The sequence below is a fragment of the Colletotrichum phormii genome (assembly GCF_030913505.1).
Source record: "Colletotrichum phormii strain CBS 102054 chromosome Unknown BDP81scaffold_32, whole genome shotgun sequence".
Taxonomy (NCBI): Eukaryota; Fungi; Ascomycota; class Sordariomycetes; order Glomerellales; family Glomerellaceae; genus Colletotrichum; species Colletotrichum phormii.
Genome location: NW_026851474.1, coordinates 460,567 through 479,893, shown reverse-complemented (window position 1 = coordinate 479,893; position 19,327 = coordinate 460,567). Strand labels below are relative to the sequence as shown.

The window sequence follows — 19,327 nt, the reverse complement described above, 5'->3', positions numbered from 1 at the left end:
GCCCGGCAGATATACCCCAAAGACAAAGGTCCATACTCACTGATATGACGAGAGCGTCGTGAGTGATAAGCGCGGGGTAAATGCAGGAGCCTTGGAGGCATATTTGCGAATGGATTTCACCAACGAGAAGTTACTCCAAGGGTCTTGTTGTAAGACACAGAACGAGGTCTATAGAGATGTTCGCCGGGACCTTCTGGCTATGTCTGAAAAGTTATGGTCAGCGCCTGTGCAAAGAGGAATCGTGGAGTAATACGCGTAATTCGCTTAGAAGGCCCCTTATTCCCTGGTGTGAAGCAAGCATGCGAACTTGGAGGCAAGTAAGGTGGAAATGCCTATGAAAGTTGCTGCAATTGAGAATTCGGATGTAATGTCCATTACATAAGTAGGTAAACTATCTATACTCCTATGGCTTCTTTCTTGAGCATGGCGCCAGGCTCCGCAGGCATCACTGCTCCCTGCGCGGGCGCCGTCTTCGCTTTAAACTCGTCGCAAATCTGCTCCATTGTAACAAACTCCACCCCCTCATGCGACTTCATGTGTTCAATGAGTCTTTCGTGCATAAGCAATGCATGAGGACGACCAGACACGTCCGGGTGGACTGTCAGCGGAAAGATGAACTCGTCGTACTCGCGGTAGAAGTAGTCAAAATGGTCTCGCCAAATATCCTCCACATCCCTGGCATTGACGAATCCATGGCTGTTGGGCGCATCTTTGATGAACATCATTGGCGGCAAATCGTCAAGGTACCAGTTGGCCGGTATCTCTACGAGCCCTGTTTCTTGTCCCCTCACAAGGGGCTTCATCCACTCGCTAGGCTTCTTCTTGTAATCGATCTTGGTCCATTCATCGCCAGTTCGTAGGTAATATGGTTGACAATCGTGATGGCTCATGCTGTGGTCGTATTCAATACCATAGTCGAGCAGAAGCTGGGCCCCCTCCTTGCTTGTTTCCCACCACGGCGCGACGCTACCTCTTGGAGGCTTGCCCGCGAATTCTGTAAGCATGCGATATGTCTTATCGAGGATTTCCCTCTGTTGATCGATAGTCATATCTGTCGGGTTCTCGTGCGAATATCCATGGAGCCCAATTTCGTGGCCGGCGTCTCGAACGGCGGCCATGTCCTCGGGGAAGGTCTCGAGGCTATGTCCTGGGATGAACCATGTGGCCTTGATGTCGTACTTGGCGAGGAATTTGAGCACCCGCTGAACACCAATTGTTCCAGCAAAATAACCTGGAAATCTCGATCGTAAGCCCAAGTAAACCACAATGACCCGGCTTTCACGAAAAGCTCACCTCTGCTGATATCGTTGGAGGAGTCTTCTCCTCCGTAAGATCCTAGCCAGCCGGCGACCGCGTCCACGTCGACGCCATAGCTGACGAGAACACGCTTCTTGCCCATTGTGATGTGTTATTGGATTCTTGCGCAGTTCTTTGGGAGGGATGGGTGAATGAAACGATCTGAAATCTGCTGCTGAAGACTCGTGCGGGGTTCGGGAAGTGGCAGAAGAAGAGGAGGTTGCTTCGCAGCGAACTGATTCCCTTTAAGCAGTGAAACCTAACAGTGGCTCAGTCGGTCACTGAGGGATATTCATGATCTTATCGGGATTCATTATGCTATTGATTCTGCAATGTCTTCGCATGCTTTAGCTCGCTTACCGCGGGGTAGCTTGTGTGGACTCATCTCATTTGAAGGTAGAGCCTAGAAGCAGGGGTCTGGTTGGCTGTTGATTGTAACACCTATGATTGGACGGAAACCATCGGGGATTTGACCACTCCTCTCAAACCATTTCACCGATCACTTGCATTCAGTCCGTGTTAGCTATGGTATCGAAAAAGGAGGGGTATTGTCCAAGAGGGGTGGAGGGGTCTATTCGGTCGCCGGGTTCTTGGCCCACAGTCCCGTTGGAGGACTTAGAGTTTACTTGGTGGGGTGGTATTCTACGGATTTGGAGGCAAAGTGGGAGGCGCACGAGTTGCGCCAACAACTTGACAAGTTGACGTGACCCCTCTTTGAGTCAGATGATAACGGCCAGCGGTCATCGACAGCTTTCCAGCTTGAATCCTTCAGAATATGATAGGCACGCCTAGAATAGAATCAGAACAAAACCTCAATTGCACGAAGTTCCGATTCAACTCGTGCCATCTTCGAGACTCGGTTGTCCCATTTGGCACACAGAGTCAACCCCAAGAACAGCCAATCTCACAGCGCCTTAATTTGTGCCCTCAGTCCTGGGCAGACCTATATTTTTCTTTCCCGTTCTTTGGAAATCATGGCAACTCCCATAATTCCCCCGCTGATGCGAGCAGCTCAGATAACGGAAGTCGGTTTCATGATGCCATAACCTCGAAGAAGACAGTTGAGGGAAAACTAATTCCAAGCCCCAGTACAACAAACCATATGAGCTAGTCGAGAGGGAAACTCCGGCCATTCGCACCAATGAGCTACTTATCAGAGTTCATGCGGCCGGATTCTGCCATTCGGATCTACAAGTTCTACAAGGACAATTCAATTCGCCCTTGGGCATGATCGCATCTCATGAACCTGCCGGCATCGTGGTTCAGGTCGGCAAAGACTGCAGCGGGAGTTGGGAGGTCGGCGATAGAGTTGGTGCTCTCAACTACAAGAACTCATGCGGAAAATGCAGTGGCTGCAGTTTGGCACTGCGTACTAGCAAGAAACAGCGCCTGGACCCAAGATTTTGCGAAAAGCGAGAAACTGCCGGCTTTCATCATGATGGGGCATTTGCCGAGTATCTTACCGTAGATCCGGAGACCGCCGTCAGCCTACCGCCATCTCTGTCTTTCGAGCAAGCAGCGCCATTAATGTGTGCAGGGGCTACAGTTTGGGGCTCACTAGAGAAGGCAACAAGTGAGCTGGAGACAGGAGATACGGTGGCCATTGTCGGCATCGGAGGTCTGGGCCATCTCGGTTTACAATTTGCCAGCGCCATGGGCTTCCGCACCATAGCTGTTGATAGCCGACCAGCAGGAAGGCAGCTCGCTACTGAGATGTTTAGCGATAATCTCAGGCCTGCACTGGTGGTGGACTCTGGCTCGGAGCATGCGACTTCTCAGATCATGGACTTTACGAACGGTGAGGGAGTAGCCGCAGTTGTTGTCTGTACAGACTCCCTGTCAGCCAACAGTTGGGCTTTGACACTCCTCCGAATTGGAGGCGTAATGGGAGTTCTGGGCTTGCCTGCTGAGAATTGGAGGTTCGACTCTAGCGTCATCGTTTTTAGAGAGCTCACGATTCGGGGAAGTTATGTTGCGAGTCGGGAATCCACTGAAAGGATGATGGAGGCCGTGGAGAGGGCCAGCATTAGGTCTCACATCACTCTGATGTCGTTTGACGAGATCCCGACTATTGTCACTGCTTATCAGGATAGCGGTTTCAAAGGCAGGCTTGTGGTGCGCATAGCAGACTGAGGAGACTCCATCGTCTTAGTATGTTAGATTGCTAGCAGTATCGAATCTTATCTTGTACGCCATAGAAATAGTGTCATTGTGTATCCGTGGTACGAGAAGATTGTTTGGGTAACACTCATCACTCATGGGTAGAATTTCCTGCTTTTTCGATAAGACCGCAGACGCCCTATCCCGGTCCGGTCAGCACAACTGTCACAACAGCGTAAGGTAATCTAAGTTACCACATAGCCAGTCAATTAATTCGATCCAATGCGATGGAGTTTCAAAGCTTATTCCTATCTAACCCCAACTTTCTCTCTTGTAGCCGCTTTATGGATAGTGAGTTACCTATGCCAGCGCTCGTGGTGGTGGAGTTGGGGTCGGTAAGCTGTGTCTCCAAATTCTCATCACTCACCCTTCGAATTACCCCAATGCCCCTCCCTCCACAAACCTCGTACCACAGTAGGTTCGACTACGGATACTGGGGCTTGGAGGCACAGAGTAGCGGGGACATTCTGCGGATATTGCCATCGCGTTCGTTAATGTCGACTTCATTCTGTTTGTCATCGGAAACCCGCCTTCGCCACAGATTGACCCAATGGCCCGCGGGAAGAGTCCCCGAGAATTTCTCGCGGCTTCGGCATGGATGTCACTCTCGAGTCTTTATGAACAGCATGCTGGCTAATCAGTCGTTACCACAATCAATCGAAAGGCATCGGTGACCAGCGATCCCGCAGAACAACGTCGACGATTGCCGCCTCCCAACATGTCTGTTTTCTTCAAAGACATCTCCACGTAAGGACCTATTCCAGTCTGCTCGGTTCAAATGCTAACAGGTATGCCCTAGGGATAATCCCGTGCAGAAAGGCGACGTCGAAAAGCTACTCGAGCCACTCGGTTTGACGATCAAGGCCGAGGAGTCGGCCGATTACCAGAGACTGCTTGCTGCAGTTCACGATTGTGCAACCCGGATCGACAGCCTCCCAGACTACCAGCCGGTCCCCGACACGAAACGATACCCTCGAGAGAATGTACATATACCTACGGCAGAAGAACAAGAGTTTGGGCATGCGTGGGCACATCGATTCTTGATCAGGGGCGATAAGTCTGCTTCTGATTCCTCTTCGGTATGCCTGAAAGGCAAGACTGTATGCTTGAAGGATTGCATTGCCGTAGCAGGCGTTCCGCAATTCTTCGGCAGCGATGCTTTCCCTCCTTGGACGCCATCGACAGACGCGACAGTCGTTACACGGGTACTGGATGCCGGAGCCGATATACTGGGCACTGCTACATGTGAGCACTTTTGCAACTCGACGGCATCCTTCACCAGCGCGCAGGGCACGATCGAGAACCCTTATCAGGAAGGCTACTCTACCGGTGGCAGCACCTCTGGGGGTGCCGCCCTTGTTTGTTCTCGAAAGATTGATATTGCGTTGGGCACAGATCAAGGCGGTAGTATCCGGGTTCCAGCTTCATTTTGCGGCTGCGTCGGTGTGAAGCCTACCCACGGTCTAGTGCCATTTACCGGAGTCACAAGTGGCGATGCTATCGACGACCATGCAGGGCCCATTTGCCGTTCAGTCGCAGAAGCTGCTCAATGTCTTGATGTGATCTCCGGATACGACGGCATCGACGATAAATCTCTAGGCGCTGCAGCTCATGGCTCCTACAACTTCTCTGCTGCTCTATCAGCGAGCTCCGGTCGTTTGGACGGAATGAAGATTGGCCTTTTGAGAGAGGGCTTTGATCAAGAGATTGTTGACCCCAAAGTCAAAGAACACGTCCTTTCGGCCGCCCGCAAACTGGAGTCTCTGGGAGCAATCGTTGAGGATGTATCTGTCCCTCTTCATCTGGAGGGCCCTTCAATATGGACAATACAACAACGTATCGCGGGCTCGTCGGGGATTCTGGGGAGAGCTTCGGGACACAGAGGTCTTGGTCTGACTGAGTTTGAAAAGGCACGGCTGCCCTGGGTCGACTCGAGCTTTCAAAAGCTCTTCCCCTCCACAAAGAACACATTCATCAACGGCTTGTATCTTTCGGACAAGTTCCCGGGTCTCTACAGCAAAACGGTCAACATCGGTCGGCAGATCAGCGACGCCTACCAAAGTAAGTTTCAAACGTACGATGCGATAATCATGCCAACGACTCCTTTCGTGGCACCGCGACATGGGTCTCGAGAGTCAGTGTTGGGTTCATTTGAACCCACCATAGGATTGACAACCAATACCGCCGTTTTCAACGTGACCGGGCATCCAGCATTGTCAATACCCGTGGGATTCGTCGCCGCTAAGGATGACGCCCAGGTCTTACTTCCTGTAGGCATGCAATTTGTCGGAGGGCTATGGCAAGAAAAGAAGATTCTCACCATTGCACATGCGTGGGAGACCAACTTTGACTGGAAGAGCGCCACAAACACCACCGAAGCTCCTGAGTCTGTTCCGGAGACCCTAATAACGGGCCCAAATGTCAAAGTCAATGGCAGGACAATGCCTGAGGTGAACGGCACAACTTCACCAAATCTTAATCGTGTGAAGCTGTCCGTCTGAGAGCCGTACGAGAAGTGGTCAAAAGGGCCGTGTTCGAGGCATGCTATTTCGGCTCGGTGCCTACGGCTCAAGGGGGTTGATATTTACAGCGCGAAAGCATCTAGCATAAAATAGAAGTACGCCATGGGGATTTTTCACATCATCTCGCCCTTTGTCTCAATCTCAAGGACCCAATGCCAATTACCTATGCCACACACACACAATCTCTCTCTCTCTCTCACTCATTCATGGCTCATAGCTCCGCCATGTGCCCGCCTGGTTGTCTCGCAATTCCGCATTTGACATACAAGTCTCGGTCAGGCAATTCTGGAGATGGAAGTTTGCGGCTCAATTCTCCCCAACAAAGGGGAGAGCGACTTGGCATACTCGCCAGAACTTCTCAATTTCACTTCCCCGCACCACGGCACAATCCGTACTACCGTAGTAACCAAAGTCACCCTCGCCGCTCGGCCACCGCGGCGAGAGGGCTCATGCTGTGCCTCGCTAATGTCAGAGATACAAATACTGGTCAAACGCAAGACTGACATTGGTCGGCTCGCTTCTATCCCTGTCTCCCCACAAGAACCTCAGCAAGCAGAATATGTTTGGTCGCACAGATAACTCTCCGCCCGGCTATCGTCTGAGTGAGCGCTTCCGGAATGATTCACTTCATTCCATCTCCACCGCCGAACGGTCGCCAAATTCTCCCAGCTGACGAGTGGACAAGCACAGCCCAACACCATTCCCAAAGCTGCTCCTGGCGGCTTACTGCGTCTGGAAACAGAGGGTTAAGGCCTGCCAACTTGAGCATACATCCGAGACAGAAACATGGTCCGTAAAGGAAGCCCCAAAGTTCGGACTGGATGCATCACCTGCAAGTAAGTCTACTAGGCGTGTCAGGCTATCAGCTATCCAGGCTGTGCCGCACTTACGGGGTCCATATATCTCCATCTGATCAGCGCCTAATTAACGTTCTTTAGAACCCGCAAAGTCAAGTGCGACGAGGCTAAACCAATATGCAATCGCTGCACCAGTACAGGCAGACGCTGCGATGGTTACAGACCCGCTCGTCAAGGAACCGTATCCCTACACCAGCCAAACCAGGTCTTCCCAGGAGTCACCAAGGTCAGCGAGGGTCGAGCTCTACAGTACTTCTGTGAGATAGCGGGACCAGTAATGTCAGGAGCTGTGGATCCCTATTTCTGGACACACGTCGTCATGCAGTTCAGCAACTTCGAGCCGGCCGTCAGACACGCCGTCATTTCCATCAGCAATCTCTATGAAGAGGCTCAGGGCACTTTTGAGGCTACTGCCGTTGTACGTCACAGCAATCAAAATTTGGCCCTCCACCACTACAATGCCGCTATTCAGGAGTTAAGGGCCATGGACTCTCAAGAAAAACAGCCCATAATCTTGCTCGTTTGCGTTCTCTTTATCTGCGTGGAGATCATGCGCGCCAACAGAAAAGCAGCACTGCAGCACAGCAGGCATGGTGTCGAGATCTTGAAAAACATCTCTCCCGACTACATGTTCTCGTGGACCATGGAGCACCTCCTACCCATATTCCGGCGGCTTAGCGAGTTTGCTCTCTTCTTCGGCGACGAAGAGTCGGATTTCCCTGACATCAGGGCCCTAGAGGGTCCCATGCCGCAATTCTTCTTGACATTCTCAGACGCGCAGCTGATGCTCGATGTCCTCTTCAATCGAACAGCAGAATTCATGCGCACCCAGCGCAACACACAACGAGCCGCTTCAAAGTCACCTGAACCTGATGAAACCGGAACACCGCCTCCTAGTCTTCTCTCTGAGCAGGCCGCTATCAACAGTCTCCTAGGCCAGTGGTTCAAGCTCTACAACGATTTCATGGCTATCAAACCCAAGGAGGCGCCAACTCAAAACAGTCAGAACAGCAAGTCAGACTCAGATCGACCAAAGATGCTGCAATGCTTTCTTTTAACTCGTTATGAGTGCTGCTGCATATGGCTCAACATGGCATTCGATACAAGCGAAGCCGGCTATGACAGATACATCACCAACTTCCGGAGGATTCTAAAGCGGCTCCTCTGGCTAGAAGCAGAGGTCCCGGACCCTTTACGCTTCAATACCTCAAAACATCCGCATTTCATCTTCGAAGCTGGGTTTGGCGCTATGCTTTTCTTTCTAGTCTCATCTTGTCGTGAACTAGAAACACGACTAGAGTTCTTACGGCTTATGCCGGTGTTGGGTCTCCCGCGGGAAAATCTTTGGGAAGCAGACGTCCTAGTTGCGGCTGCAAGGAAAATAATTGAGCTCGAGCACGACATCAAATTGGATATACATGGGCGGCCTGTGTCTTCACCATCGTTCGTGCAGCCTCCTGGGGAGATGAGGGTAACAGACCTGTGGACAGAATCTCAGATGAGACCGGACAGTCTGCAAATGGACGACCAGGGTGTCTCCCATCGAACGATACAGGTTGTGAGGAGAGACTCCAAGGGTCAGACCTATCTGCAGTCCGAGAATCTTGTCGTGAATGGTAGGATGACTGGGTAGCATGCGGGCAAGGGAACTCAAATCGTAACAAACTTAACACTTTGGTATGAAATTTAATGTGTGCCGGCTTTGTCGGCTAAGCGGCTTCCTCTGTGTTCAGGTTAGAGCCTCGACGGTACCGAAACGGAAAAGGAAAAGGTCCTGTCAGCACTTCACAGATCTGATTGCGGAAAGTGTTACCACGAAGCAGCACGGGCTTGGTCGTGTTTGACGAGTTTCGAGTTGTTATTATCACTTCTCAATTGATGGTGTAGCCTCCGTCGACTACCAGAGCGTGGCCTTGGATGAAGCTGGCTTGGCTTGAGCACAAGAACAACACCGCGTTAGCCACCTCCTCGGGTGTCCCCATGCGCTTCATCGGCGCAATATCTATTGCGGGCCTCAGTCGCTGTACCAACTCTTCTGACGCTGTTGTCATCGGCGTGGCGATGACTCCCGGGCAGACGCAGTTGACCCTGATCTTGTCTTGCGAATAGTCAATGGCATCTGACCGTGTCATGTTGATGATTGCGGCCTTGGACGCACAGTACGGAGCTAAAGCGAAAGTATTGTGTGAGTAATCCTGCGACACGAGCTGGAGAAGTGGCTCAACATACCCGCAGCTGGCCGTGCCACAATGCCGAGTTGACTCGCGATATTGACGATGGCGCCGCGTTGGTCTGGGTGCTCCTCATGAGGTTGCTGTTCAAGCATACGGCTCAGGACCGCCCGAGAAGCCAGCCAACTACCCTTGTAGTTGACATTGGTAATGAGATCGAAATCGGCAGTTGACGTTTCGTGTGACCGTAGTGACTGGCCCAATATACCGGCGCAGCTTACTGAGTAGTCAATGCGTGAGAACTTCTTAGCAATGTCGCCAACGAATGAGTTGACGAAAACTTCATTCGAAATATCGCCTTCTTGACTAAACACCTGTGCCTCTGGGTTGATTTGTGAAATGGCATCTCTCGTATCCGCCAGTGATTTTTTATTGAGGTCTGTGATGGCAATTCTTGAACATCCTGATCGCGCGAAACCCTTGGCAACTGCAGCGCCAATGCCTACGTAGTTGAGTTAGAGCTTGAAGATGCGACGTTGTCACCTTGAGCTTCAAGGCCATGTGACTTGAAACTCACCGGTCCCTCCAGCGCCAGTGATGAAAGCAACTCCTGGAAATTTGAACATGGTGAAAGTTCGCAATGAAGTTATCAGGTAGCTTTGTCCTTGAGATGAATAGGTATGTAACTCCAAAGGCAGGTCCACTCTGATTGTAGAAGTAGACTTAACAGCAGTCAGTCTCAATTGTTGAATTGGCGTTCGGACCAGATCAGTGTCTCTTGGTCCACAAACACGTACTTGGTGGATACGGCGGGGAGAGCAAACAGCTTCCGAATACTCCGTACGGTTGGATGATACGGGTACGACTTCGGAGGAAAGCAGGGAAGGCCGACCTGTATGATGATCATTAACACTCTCGACAATAGACTCCAAAGGCTAATTCCGTGAGATAAGGGCGTCGGGTTGCAGGGTCGCAGGGTCGCAGGGTCGCAGGGTCGCAGGGTCGCAAGGAACCAAGGGGGTGTCTGATTACGAGTCAGTCTCCAAAGATAGCGGGCGATCCAATCCACGGCAGTTGGGGTTATCTCTGTCGAGCAAGACCCACCAGAAGCTGAAGTCTTCTCCAACATAAGCCTGAGGGATGCCCCAAAGTCTCTGCTCTCCAACTTACCCGGTCTCCTTCAACTCCAACACGCAACAAGTCCGAAGAGTCTCGCGAAGCGAAGGTGGAAAGGATGATGACCCACAATGGCACGAGTTCGCATCCACAACCGCACCCGCAGCCGTCATCGCAGCCGCTTCACCAGCAGCAGCAGCCGCAGCAGGCTCAGCTTCCGCGACCGCACTCGACTCCAGTCAAGCGGAGGAGACGAACCGGTCACGGCCCTGATGCGCGGTCCTGTCCTCACTGTGGGCGAACGTTCAAGCGCACCGAGCACTTGGAGCGCCATGTGCGAACGCGTCAGTCGTCCCATCTGTTCTCGTGTGCCCCCTCCCTCCCTCAGCTTCCTCCAAGTGTTGGAGTGATCTTTGTCTGGAGTCAACGACCATCTACCCCTCTTGCTGGCGCTACAAGATTAGCTCATTCCATGACCAAGTCCTCGGAATAGTGCCACGTGCTACGATGCTAACCGTCACGTTCTTCCAGACACTAAGGAGAAGCCATTCATCTGTCGATGTGGAGCTGCCTTTGCCCGGCGTGACTTGCTGACCCGCCATCAGCGGATCGCTTTCCACGAGGATGGATCCGAGTCTCCGGCAGTCCCATCGGAGCCGGACTCGGGAGAGACCCATGGGCCTGTTGAAGCTGATCTGGCTGCGGCTGTCTCCCTTTCGGGAATGAGCGTGGACCATTGGGCACAGCAACAACCTCCTGCACCACCGGCAGACCTGTATCCCATGGCGGTTCCAAGGAACGGCACTCTCGTAGATGCCTCATACCAACAGGCTTTGCTTGGAGATCAGTTCTATGAAAACGGTTGGTCGATGGTGCGAGCCCGCTTTACTGACTTTTGGAGGCTGATGCAAAAGTATCAGGCAATCAAGATGCTGTGGGATTTGACGCCCACTTCAGGGAGTTTGCCAACTTCCTCGATGGTGTTGGGCTGCCAGCGGAATGGAGTCCCTACTTCCACGGCCCTGACAGAGATCACGAAGCTACCGACACGACGGTGAGAATGTCAAGAGAAGGGACTACTACGCCGGGGGCTCGTAACAGTAGGACTCGGCCAGGGACACCTTTCAGTTCATGGCTACCGTCAGCGCCCACTGGCAATCGGATATCTGAAACCCTCCCAGATACAAGTAGGTCTCTTTTGAACGGCTTGCGTATTGTCGAGAGCCGCCCCGACTAACGTGGTATCAAGACCCACGGTCCGTCGACATTGAGTCACAACCGTACCGTATCTCAGACGAGCAGCGGTATCGTCTCAACAGCTCTATCGAAACATTTCGGGAAATTCTCGATCCAGACTTCAAGTTTCCATCACGACATGCTTTATCGCGCTATCTGACCTCATTCTTTGAAGGCTTCCACTCACACATGCCGTTCATCCACACACCAACATGGCGAGTCCCTGAACACTCCATTGAACTCGTTCTCGGCCTTGCGGCAGTCGGCGCCCAGTATTGCTTCGAGCATCGCATGTCCGAGAGACTCTTTCACGCTGGCAAGGCCATTCTCATGGAGAGATTGATGCACGAGTCTGAAACGTTTGGTGCGAAGACCGGTTCATCCCTTAATCTTCATAACCTCACACCACAACGCCGCGCCTCGCAGGGTTTTCAAGAGAGGGACTGGGGTCCATGGGAACCAATAGAGACAGTTCGAGCCCTGATTGCCCTCATGGGCTACGCCACTTGGGAACCCAAAGTGTCACTCGTGCAGGAAGCATTCGCTCTACAGGCATTATTGGCACAGATTCTTCGAGAAGTTGGTCTTTACGAAGAGGATGTTCCTCAACTTCCTGCCGACCAGACCACTCCGCAAGCCGCCTGGCAGGCATGGGTGCGACAGGAGTCGACGCGCCGAGCCAAGCTCATTGCTTTTTCCTTTATGCACACTCACAGCATCGCATATAACGTGTATCCTGTGTTACGTAGCAACGAGGTTGGCCTTCGACTCCCTTGCTCGACTGGAGAGTGGAAAGCGCAGTCGGCGTGTCAATGGCAGACGGCGCGAAGGGAGACTGAGAAGCAACAACTGTATTTCCAAGACGCTCTTTCATTGCTCCTGAGGAACACAGACGGCACCGCTCCTGTTGACCCTATTCCAACACCACTGGGTAACTACATCCTCTTGCATGGGCTCCTCCAGAGGATCTACATTGTCCGCGATTTGTCCCTCCCCGTCATGGACCATTCGGCGTCTCTTCCTAGCGAGGAGGTTGACAAGCTCGAGTTAGTCCACCTGCCCATCTTACCGCTCAATTCGTGATGTAATACTAACTTTCCGATACAGACGAGGCCTACGCTCGTGGACTGCAGGATGGCAGCAAGCCCCCGAATCCAGTCTTGATCCCAACAACGAGAATGGACCCATCCCCTTCACATCCAGCTCTCTGCTCGGCCTCGCATACGTGCGCATCTATCTTCACCTTGGACCATACCGACTCCTCGAATCTCGAGACCCCGTGCGTATCGCCAAGGCCATCAACCGGTCTCCTGCCGTGGAACGAAGTGGTGGCGTCATCACCGCGCTGTTGTACACTGCTCATATGCTCAGCATCCCTGTGCGACTTGGAGTTGACCGTGTCGCGCGGAGCCAAGCATTCTTCTGGAGCGTTCGGCACTCGCTCTCAGGACTTGAGTGTGCCGTTCTTCTCAGTAAATGGCTCTCGTCACTGACTGAATCTGTTGCGACGACGCCTCTGAGTGGTAAGCTGCCCCGCATTTGTTCATGCTGTTGTCTTGAGATCTCTGTGCTGACATGCGAGCAACAGACAGCGAAGATAGGATCCTGCACTGGGTCCGATGCATTGTCGAAGAGGCGTACGATGTTGTTGATTTTGAAGACGATGAGCCCGACACATCAACAGATCGAGATCCTGCCTCACTGAGCCTGGCCGTTCTGAGAATATGGGCACATTTTTTCAAGAGCAACACTCAATGGCCTTTTATCAATATCATGGGAAAGAGCTTGGAGAAGTATCGCGAATTGCTTATGCGCAGCAGAAAGCGGCCAGTTACCTGATGCTGCAAACATCATCATTGGTGAAAGCTTCGACATGGAACCATCACGAAGATGGAAGAGCGATTTCACGTAAAAAGAAGTGCATCCTCTGGAGTATACGACGGGTACCGAACCAGTTGAAACGTAGCCATGGATATCGGAGTGGTGGGGTTCTGTCGCCCTCGCCATCCAAATGCTCCGTGGCGTCCTTAGTGCTGACGAGGGAGTACCCGGGGGGGGGGGGGGGGGGGAGGAGGAGGAAGAGGGGGGTGATTGCTTATAAGCTTAACGGTCTGCCCTACCTAGAACTCCAAGGCCTGCTGTCCCTCGGGCAACTTCAGCTGGAATCAAGGGGATCTCGAATTCTTGCCGTTGAGTGCGAAGTCGTTAACTCCGCTTACTCGCCTGATGTCAACAAAACGCCTCCATGGCCACCCCCGAAGAGAAAGCTCGAGATGCTGGGCCTCCCAAGGTCTTGGCCGTCGGCATGCTTCGCACGGGCACGAACTCACTCGCAGCCGCCCTCTCTGAACTCGGCTTCGAGCACGTCTTTCACGGTCTAAATTCCCGGACGAAACCAACGCACTGGGCATTCTTCGAGCGAGCCGCCATTGCAACTTGGCCTGAAGTCAACGCGAAGGGCCAGTCTCCTCCTACGCCATTCAGTCGAAAAGACTGGGATGAACTCTTTGGGCCGTACGACGCGGTGACGGACCTGTCGTGCTTTTGGGCACTGCAGCTGATTGATGCCTATCCCGAAGCCAAGATCATTCTCACGGAACGCGACTTTGATAAGTGGTTTCCGAGCTTCGATAGCCAAGTCATCCAACCGCTGTTCGGGCCATGGGTCGACTTGTTTCTCAAGGGTGTAGGCATAGTGATTCGCAACAGGGCTGGATTCGCAATGCAGAAGACTCTCAGCGGTTTCTTTGGTGGTGCTCGTACAGTTGAGGAGCTGCATCGCCGAGCGCCGGAAGTCTTCCGAGAGCATTCAGAGCGCATCAAGGCTCATGTAGCGCCCGAGAGACTCTTGGTGTATCGCGTCGGCGAGGATGGGTGGGAGCCTCTTTGCGAGTTTCTTGGGAAAGAAGTGCCTAAAGGCAAGGCGTTCCCGAGGGTAAATGACAAGGCTTCGCATACTGAGTCGGACAGAGTCATACGCCGAGCAGCTTGGATCCAGGCTGCTCGGACGATTGCGCCGTACGCTGTTGCCATCACGGCTGCGTACGTAGGGCGTGTCTATTGGAGCCGCATCGCGTGAAGATAGCTGATAGTTGCGTGGACAACTCAATATAGTATGGAATGGGACTTGAGGATCGTCGTAAATCGTTGAATCAATTGAGGATCCGATGTGATGCCATGTTGTCTCAATAGCGATTCTTGGTGACAGGAGAGACGGGGAAGCGATAAGATGAGATGGCGATAAGGTAGATCTACCTTATCTAACCGTGGAACGCTGACATAAGGCGGTTTTTGGCGGAGGCCCGCCAAAGTGGGCAGCTTCCCGGTCCACTGTCCCAGCAACTGCTCCTAAGGTACCCCTCCACGACCGCCATCCCCGTCGTCGGGGTCCACTCGCCAGCTAACGTAGCGGCGCCGCATCTCGAGCTTCAAACACCACCTCACCACCACACACTCCGCTCCTCACCGCATCCGCCTCGGCCTCTAGCTTTCCTACATAGGTGTAAATATACTCCATCACCTTCTTCGGTCCTCCGCTACAACCTAAAAGTCCAATTGTACACGTACTCCTCCAGACGCACCTCGGTCCTCAACCGCCAAGATGCAGTCAGGCATCTCGGGTTCGTACTAACTGCACAACTCTCGACGGAGTTCTCGTGGTCCCAAGAGCTAACCCCCGGCAGCCTCTGAGGAGCTCATCTCCCAATTTAATACTCTCCTGTCCACAGACAACCACTTCGGACTCCTCATCACCATCGAAGCCGAGACCCTTAAGCCCGTTCAATTCCTCGAGAAGACATCCCCCTCCGCCTCGTTCGACGACAACCTCGCTTCCCTCCAGCCTCATCTCAAGCCCAACGAGGCCCTTTATGTTATTCTCCGCCGCTATGACACCGCACCGCATTTTGCAGCCGTGAGCTACGTCCCAGACTCGGCCAAGGTTCGCCAGAAGATGCTCTTCGCGTCCACCCGCCTGACCCTAGTCCGAAAGCTTGGCTCCGAACACTTCCGCGAGTCCATCTTTGCCACCATGGCAGAGGAGCTTTCGGCCAAAGGCTTCGCCAAACACGATGCTCACACCGAGCTCGAGGCTCCGCTGACGGAGGAGGAGCGCAGCCTCGGCGCCGTTAAGCAGGCCGAGCAGGAGGCCAGCACTGGTACGGGGACCAGGGAGATCCACCTTAGCAAGACCCTGGCCATGCCCGTTGCCGAAGATGCTCTCGCCGCACTCAAGGAGCTGTCACCGGATAGTGGCAAAACATTGGTGATGCTGGTACGTTTGAAACCCCGTGCCGCTTCTCCCTACTGTAGCCTCGTTGGCAGGTCGACTGACTGACTGCCTGTACACAGAAAATCAACCCCGAAAAGGAGTCCGTTGAGCTGGTTCCCTCTAGCGAGAGCCCCTCCTCCATCACCGAGCTCACGCAAACCATTTCCTCCACCGAGCCGCGCTTCACTTTTTACCGATTCAACCACACCCACAACGGCGCCGAGTCGAGCCCCCTGCTCTTCATCTACACCTGCCCTGTCAACACTGGCAACAGGTCCATCAAGAACCGCATGCTGTACCCTCTCATGAAGCGCGCCGTCCTCGATGTCGCATCCAGCGAGGCAGGATTGACGCTCGATAAGAAGCTCGAGGTCGAGGACCCAAGCGAGATCACCGAGGACACGGTTCTCTCGGAGCTACACCCCAAGGTGACGGTTCGACAAAACTTTAGCAGACCCAAGAGACCCGGTCGGTAAACGGATAACACAAAAGTCACGGCGGACTTGTGAAAGAAAACGTCGGAACCCAACGCGTGGGAAGCATTTCATAGCCTAGGCCCGTAGATCGGGTGAATGATAGACAAGATTTCATTCGCAATGCAGTACCTTCTATGAACATTGTGCTCCTTTGCATATCTACAACTTGCACGTTTTCCAGTCTACTACGTTGCGCATCCTTGTCTTTTCAGAATCACAGAGCCACCACCCCTTGACAGCACGCAGATAAGACGCTGGTATCTTGCAATCGACAGACAACCCTCCTCCTCCGACTTCTTCATGAACTAGAATGTATCACGACCGTGACGACCGTACGATTTACTCCTCGTAGCCGGCCCCAGAGAAGGCAATGTTGCCCTTCTCCAGCTTCTCCTTGAGGAATTCGTAGACGGTGAAGGTCACAGCCTGGCCGGGCGCAACTCGCATGATACGCGGCGTGATGCCCTTGTAGAAGGCGTGGAATCCTTCTTGCCTATTGACAGAGTCAGTACTGATTTCACGTAGACGCCAACCCGTAACGGAAAGGAGACGGAACCATCCACATACTTGAACATGTCGGCCGAGATCTTGGTGATACGACTCCACGCGCTGACCCCGTACTCGGCCGGCGTCTTTTGCAACCTCGTCTTGATGGTATCAATCGGCGCATTACTCAACGGGCCCATGGCGCCACTGACGAGTCCAATCAGCGTCGTCTGGTAGCCCGGCAGCGTCGTCTTCTCAAACTCGGGCTGGTACTTCTTGAGGGCCTCCTTGAAGTACGAGTAGGCTGTGAAGTTGACGGCCTGGTTGCTGCCCTGTCGCAGAGCCGTCAGCGACACGCCGCGGTACAGCGCGCTGAAGCCCTCCTCTTTGACGACCGTGTAGAGCGCGTGCGCGGCGTTGCGGTACTTTGGGATGTCGAGGGGATCGGCCATGCTGTGGTGTTGCGCCTGGAGACGGATCTTGATGACCTCCATTGGCGTTACGACGGCGACGGCTTCCGTGACACCCGCAGCGAGACCGGCTGTTCAAACACACAAGGTCAAAGGTCAGTCTCCCCTGACATGCTAAAAGAAATGGTAGCCTTCTTTCTGGAATGACTCACCCATGAATGTTGCCTGTCCACTGACGATCCCCGTGTTCTTATCCGCCAAAGCATTCTTGTACCCCTCGAAACTCGTAAAGCGGATGGCCATCTTGGGCACGATACCCGTCAAGACGGCACCGAGACCCTTGTACAGACCCAACGGCGTCTCCTTTTTGACAATCTCAACACCAGTCTTGACGAAGCCGCGCTTGGGTGCGCCGGGCTGCCTCGCGCGTCGCGACAGCTGCATTCGGACCTTGATCGTGTCTGTGGGTTTCGTTCCATGTCAATTGACTTTGTTCCTTGCAAGAGGTTCGGGTAGGTGTTTGTGCTTGCGCATGCATATGCGCGCGCGCAGTGGGAGGCAAGTCTTAGTCTTGCAAGGAAAGGAGGGAGTCTTACCGAGGGGATGACATGCCAATGCCTCCATCATACCTGCACCACCTCCGGCTGTTGGTCGTGTTAGTGACGATGCCTATATGCCGCGCCGGTCTTGCGAGAGGAGGTGTACATACCCATGAGGTTCACGGCCGCCGAGGTCGGCGCCTTGCCGTCTTGTTTTACCTTGGACGCCATGACGCACGATGTAAAGGGTATATGGTATTGATAGAGAAGAGGAGGAGGGGAGAGGGAGGAAGAGACAGCAAGTCTTGCGCCGGAACCAACAAAGAAGATATCGAGCAGTGGTGTTGTTGGTCTAGAGTATAGATGGGATGCGAGATGCGTCACAGTAAATAAGAGGAGAAGCAGGGTATCATGAGAGTCACAAGGGAGAAGAAGCAGGCATGGGAAGAAGTCGGAATAGGATAAGAAGAAGGTTCGGAACAAGTCGCTGCCAGGGACCTACAAAGGCAAAGCCAAACATCCTCGGCGCCGACGACAGAAGCCACGGCAGAGCGGGCACTCATGTATATAAAAGGTGGCGCATACGGGACTGACTACTGACTAGGTAGCAGATGGAGGGGGCACGGGAGGAAGGGAGGGGGGTGGTCAATGTTCAAGGCACGCAGCACAAGCCAGAATAGAATCAGGACAGGACAAGCAGATGACTCGAGGTTTCGTCCCGAGCACAGGCGTGTAAGGCGGTCTTGGTCTTGTCTTGGGGAGAGAGAGAGGGTGTGAGTGTGACATGCCATACACACCGGTAACGGGGACTGATGAAAGTCTGATGAGCTAGACAAGAAAAACATATGAGGAGAAGGTCTTCTCCATCCCCCTTTCACCCGCGGCACAACGAGGCCAGCCAAATAGATATCAGCGTTAAGCCTAGGACGGGACACACCAGCGCCAGGGGTTTCGGTAAACCGGGCGCGTGAGGGGGAAGGGGGGCGTGTACGGATAGACTTCTATGCCTTCTATGCTGCTAAAGGAAATCAGACTGAAGAGAAGAGAAGAGAGAGGCAGCACGGGACCGATGTCTGAGTGGCTCAAACCATTGAAATCTTCAGACGTCTGTGACTCTGTAGCGGGTTGCGCTGCGACAGACCATCCCGATTCGGCGGAACGGAGGCTTGGTGGGGTGCGATTGGCATATTGGAGACCGCAAGCGTAGACTTCTCTTCATCTTCTTGGTATTGCTGCTGGGTAACAATCTCCAATTGGCTTCCAATAGAGCGTTGTACGGATACTGGCTGGACCAAAGGAGCTGAGCTGCGTGCCTCCATGCTGACGGTGAAGCTGTTCTGGTCATGTGCTGTGTTGTTCATCACTTGCTTCATGATGTCTCTTCGTTCTTCGTTTCTCGAGGATTCCTCAGCCTGTGACATAGGTATCACTCCACACCCAAAAGTGACGTAGCGGTAGTTGACCCCGTTCCACCTCAGTTCCATTTCCAGCGTGCGGCATGCTGCGGCAAAGTACTCCGTAAAAGACACACACCGAAAGGGGAGAGAATTGGGGCCCAACTCGCAGCTTTGCCGACCCCAAGCCGAGCTTGTGATTTTGCGGGGGAAGAGGCGACTCACTGCCAGCCGCTGCTGCTGCTGCAAGGAAGTGCGGAACTGGGAGTCAGAATGTGGGGACCTGGGGGAGCCGGCTACTTCCGCCCTTCCGACTGGCCAGACTCATTCGCCAGAAGTTGCCGAGGTTCGGACGCTGGTCCTGGCCTCACTCTGTCACTCACTCACTCACTCA

At 53.4% G+C, this 19,327-nt stretch overlaps 9 protein-coding genes across 9 annotated transcripts; 6 read left to right on the top strand and 3 right to left on the bottom strand.

Moving 5' to 3' along the window:
• Positions 1-395: 395 nt before the first annotated feature.
• Positions 396-1,399, bottom strand: BDP81DRAFT_333113 (polysaccharide deacetylase; the record flags this gene model as incomplete). The annotated part of the gene is made up of 2 exons (XM_060585648.1): positions 396-1,231; positions 1,294-1,399. 2 exons carry the CDS (start codon positions 1,397-1,399, stop codon positions 396-398), a joined length of 942 nt encoding a protein of 313 aa, XP_060438999.1.
• Positions 1,400-2,270: 871 nt separating this feature from the next.
• On the top strand, positions 2,271-3,429 carry BDP81DRAFT_465766 (alcohol dehydrogenase GroES-like domain-containing protein; the record flags this gene model as incomplete). The annotated part of the gene is made up of 2 exons (XM_060594318.1): positions 2,271-2,321; positions 2,380-3,429. The coding sequence occupies 2 exons, from the start codon at positions 2,271-2,273 to the stop codon at positions 3,427-3,429; spliced, it is 1,101 nt and encodes a 366-aa protein (XP_060438998.1).
• A 427-nt stretch (positions 3,430-3,856) lies between these two features.
• On the top strand, positions 3,857-6,306 carry BDP81DRAFT_360166 (amidase). The gene is made up of 2 exons (XM_060586390.1): positions 3,857-4,203; positions 4,256-6,306. The coding sequence occupies exons 1-2, from the start codon at positions 4,175-4,177 to the stop codon at positions 5,955-5,957; spliced, it is 1,731 nt and encodes a 576-aa protein (XP_060438997.1). The 5' UTR covers positions 3,857-4,174; the 3' UTR covers positions 5,958-6,306.
• A 458-nt stretch (positions 6,307-6,764) lies between these two features.
• BDP81DRAFT_465764 (uncharacterized protein) lies at positions 6,765-8,468 on the top strand (the record flags this gene model as incomplete). Its single annotated transcript, XM_060594317.1, has 2 exons — positions 6,765-6,814; positions 6,917-8,468. The coding sequence occupies 2 exons, from the start codon at positions 6,765-6,767 to the stop codon at positions 8,466-8,468; spliced, it is 1,602 nt and encodes a 533-aa protein (XP_060438996.1).
• A 119-nt stretch (positions 8,469-8,587) lies between these two features.
• BDP81DRAFT_141829 (short-chain dehydrogenase) lies at positions 8,588-9,733 on the bottom strand. Its single transcript, XM_060581847.1, has 3 exons — positions 9,584-9,733; positions 9,065-9,508; positions 8,588-9,002 (listed from the first exon to the last, which is right to left on the bottom strand). Exons 1-3 carry the CDS (start codon positions 9,630-9,632, stop codon positions 8,707-8,709), a joined length of 789 nt encoding a protein of 262 aa, XP_060438995.1. The 5' UTR covers positions 9,633-9,733; the 3' UTR covers positions 8,588-8,706.
• A 477-nt stretch (positions 9,734-10,210) lies between these two features.
• Positions 10,211-13,413, top strand: BDP81DRAFT_411081 (uncharacterized protein). Its single transcript, XM_060589149.1, has 6 exons — positions 10,211-10,466; positions 10,654-10,983; positions 11,043-11,309; positions 11,372-12,404; positions 12,466-12,881; positions 12,947-13,413. The coding sequence occupies exons 1-6, from the start codon at positions 10,241-10,243 to the stop codon at positions 13,195-13,197; spliced, it is 2,523 nt and encodes an 840-aa protein (XP_060438994.1). The 5' UTR covers positions 10,211-10,240; the 3' UTR covers positions 13,198-13,413.
• Positions 13,414-13,441: 28 nt separating this feature from the next.
• Positions 13,442-14,726, top strand: BDP81DRAFT_440623 (uncharacterized protein). The gene has a single exon (XM_060591533.1). The coding sequence runs from the start codon at positions 13,604-13,606 to the stop codon at positions 14,435-14,437; it is 834 nt and encodes a 277-aa protein (XP_060438993.1). The 5' UTR covers positions 13,442-13,603; the 3' UTR covers positions 14,438-14,726.
• Positions 14,727-14,745: 19 nt separating this feature from the next.
• BDP81DRAFT_141778 (cofilin/tropomyosin-type actin-binding protein) lies at positions 14,746-16,314 on the top strand. Its single transcript, XM_060581846.1, has 3 exons — positions 14,746-14,978; positions 15,042-15,631; positions 15,709-16,314. The coding sequence occupies exons 1-3, from the start codon at positions 14,960-14,962 to the stop codon at positions 16,102-16,104; spliced, it is 1,005 nt and encodes a 334-aa protein (XP_060438992.1). The 5' UTR covers positions 14,746-14,959; the 3' UTR covers positions 16,105-16,314.
• BDP81DRAFT_141760 (mitochondrial carrier domain-containing protein) lies at positions 16,274-17,951 on the bottom strand. The gene is made up of 5 exons (XM_060581845.1): positions 17,710-17,951; positions 17,597-17,644; positions 17,213-17,461; positions 16,672-17,131; positions 16,274-16,597 (listed from the first exon to the last, which is right to left on the bottom strand). The coding sequence occupies exons 1-5, from the start codon at positions 17,768-17,770 to the stop codon at positions 16,444-16,446; spliced, it is 972 nt and encodes a 323-aa protein (XP_060438991.1). The 5' UTR covers positions 17,771-17,951; the 3' UTR covers positions 16,274-16,443.
• Between the last annotated feature and the right edge of the window lie 1,376 nt (positions 17,952-19,327).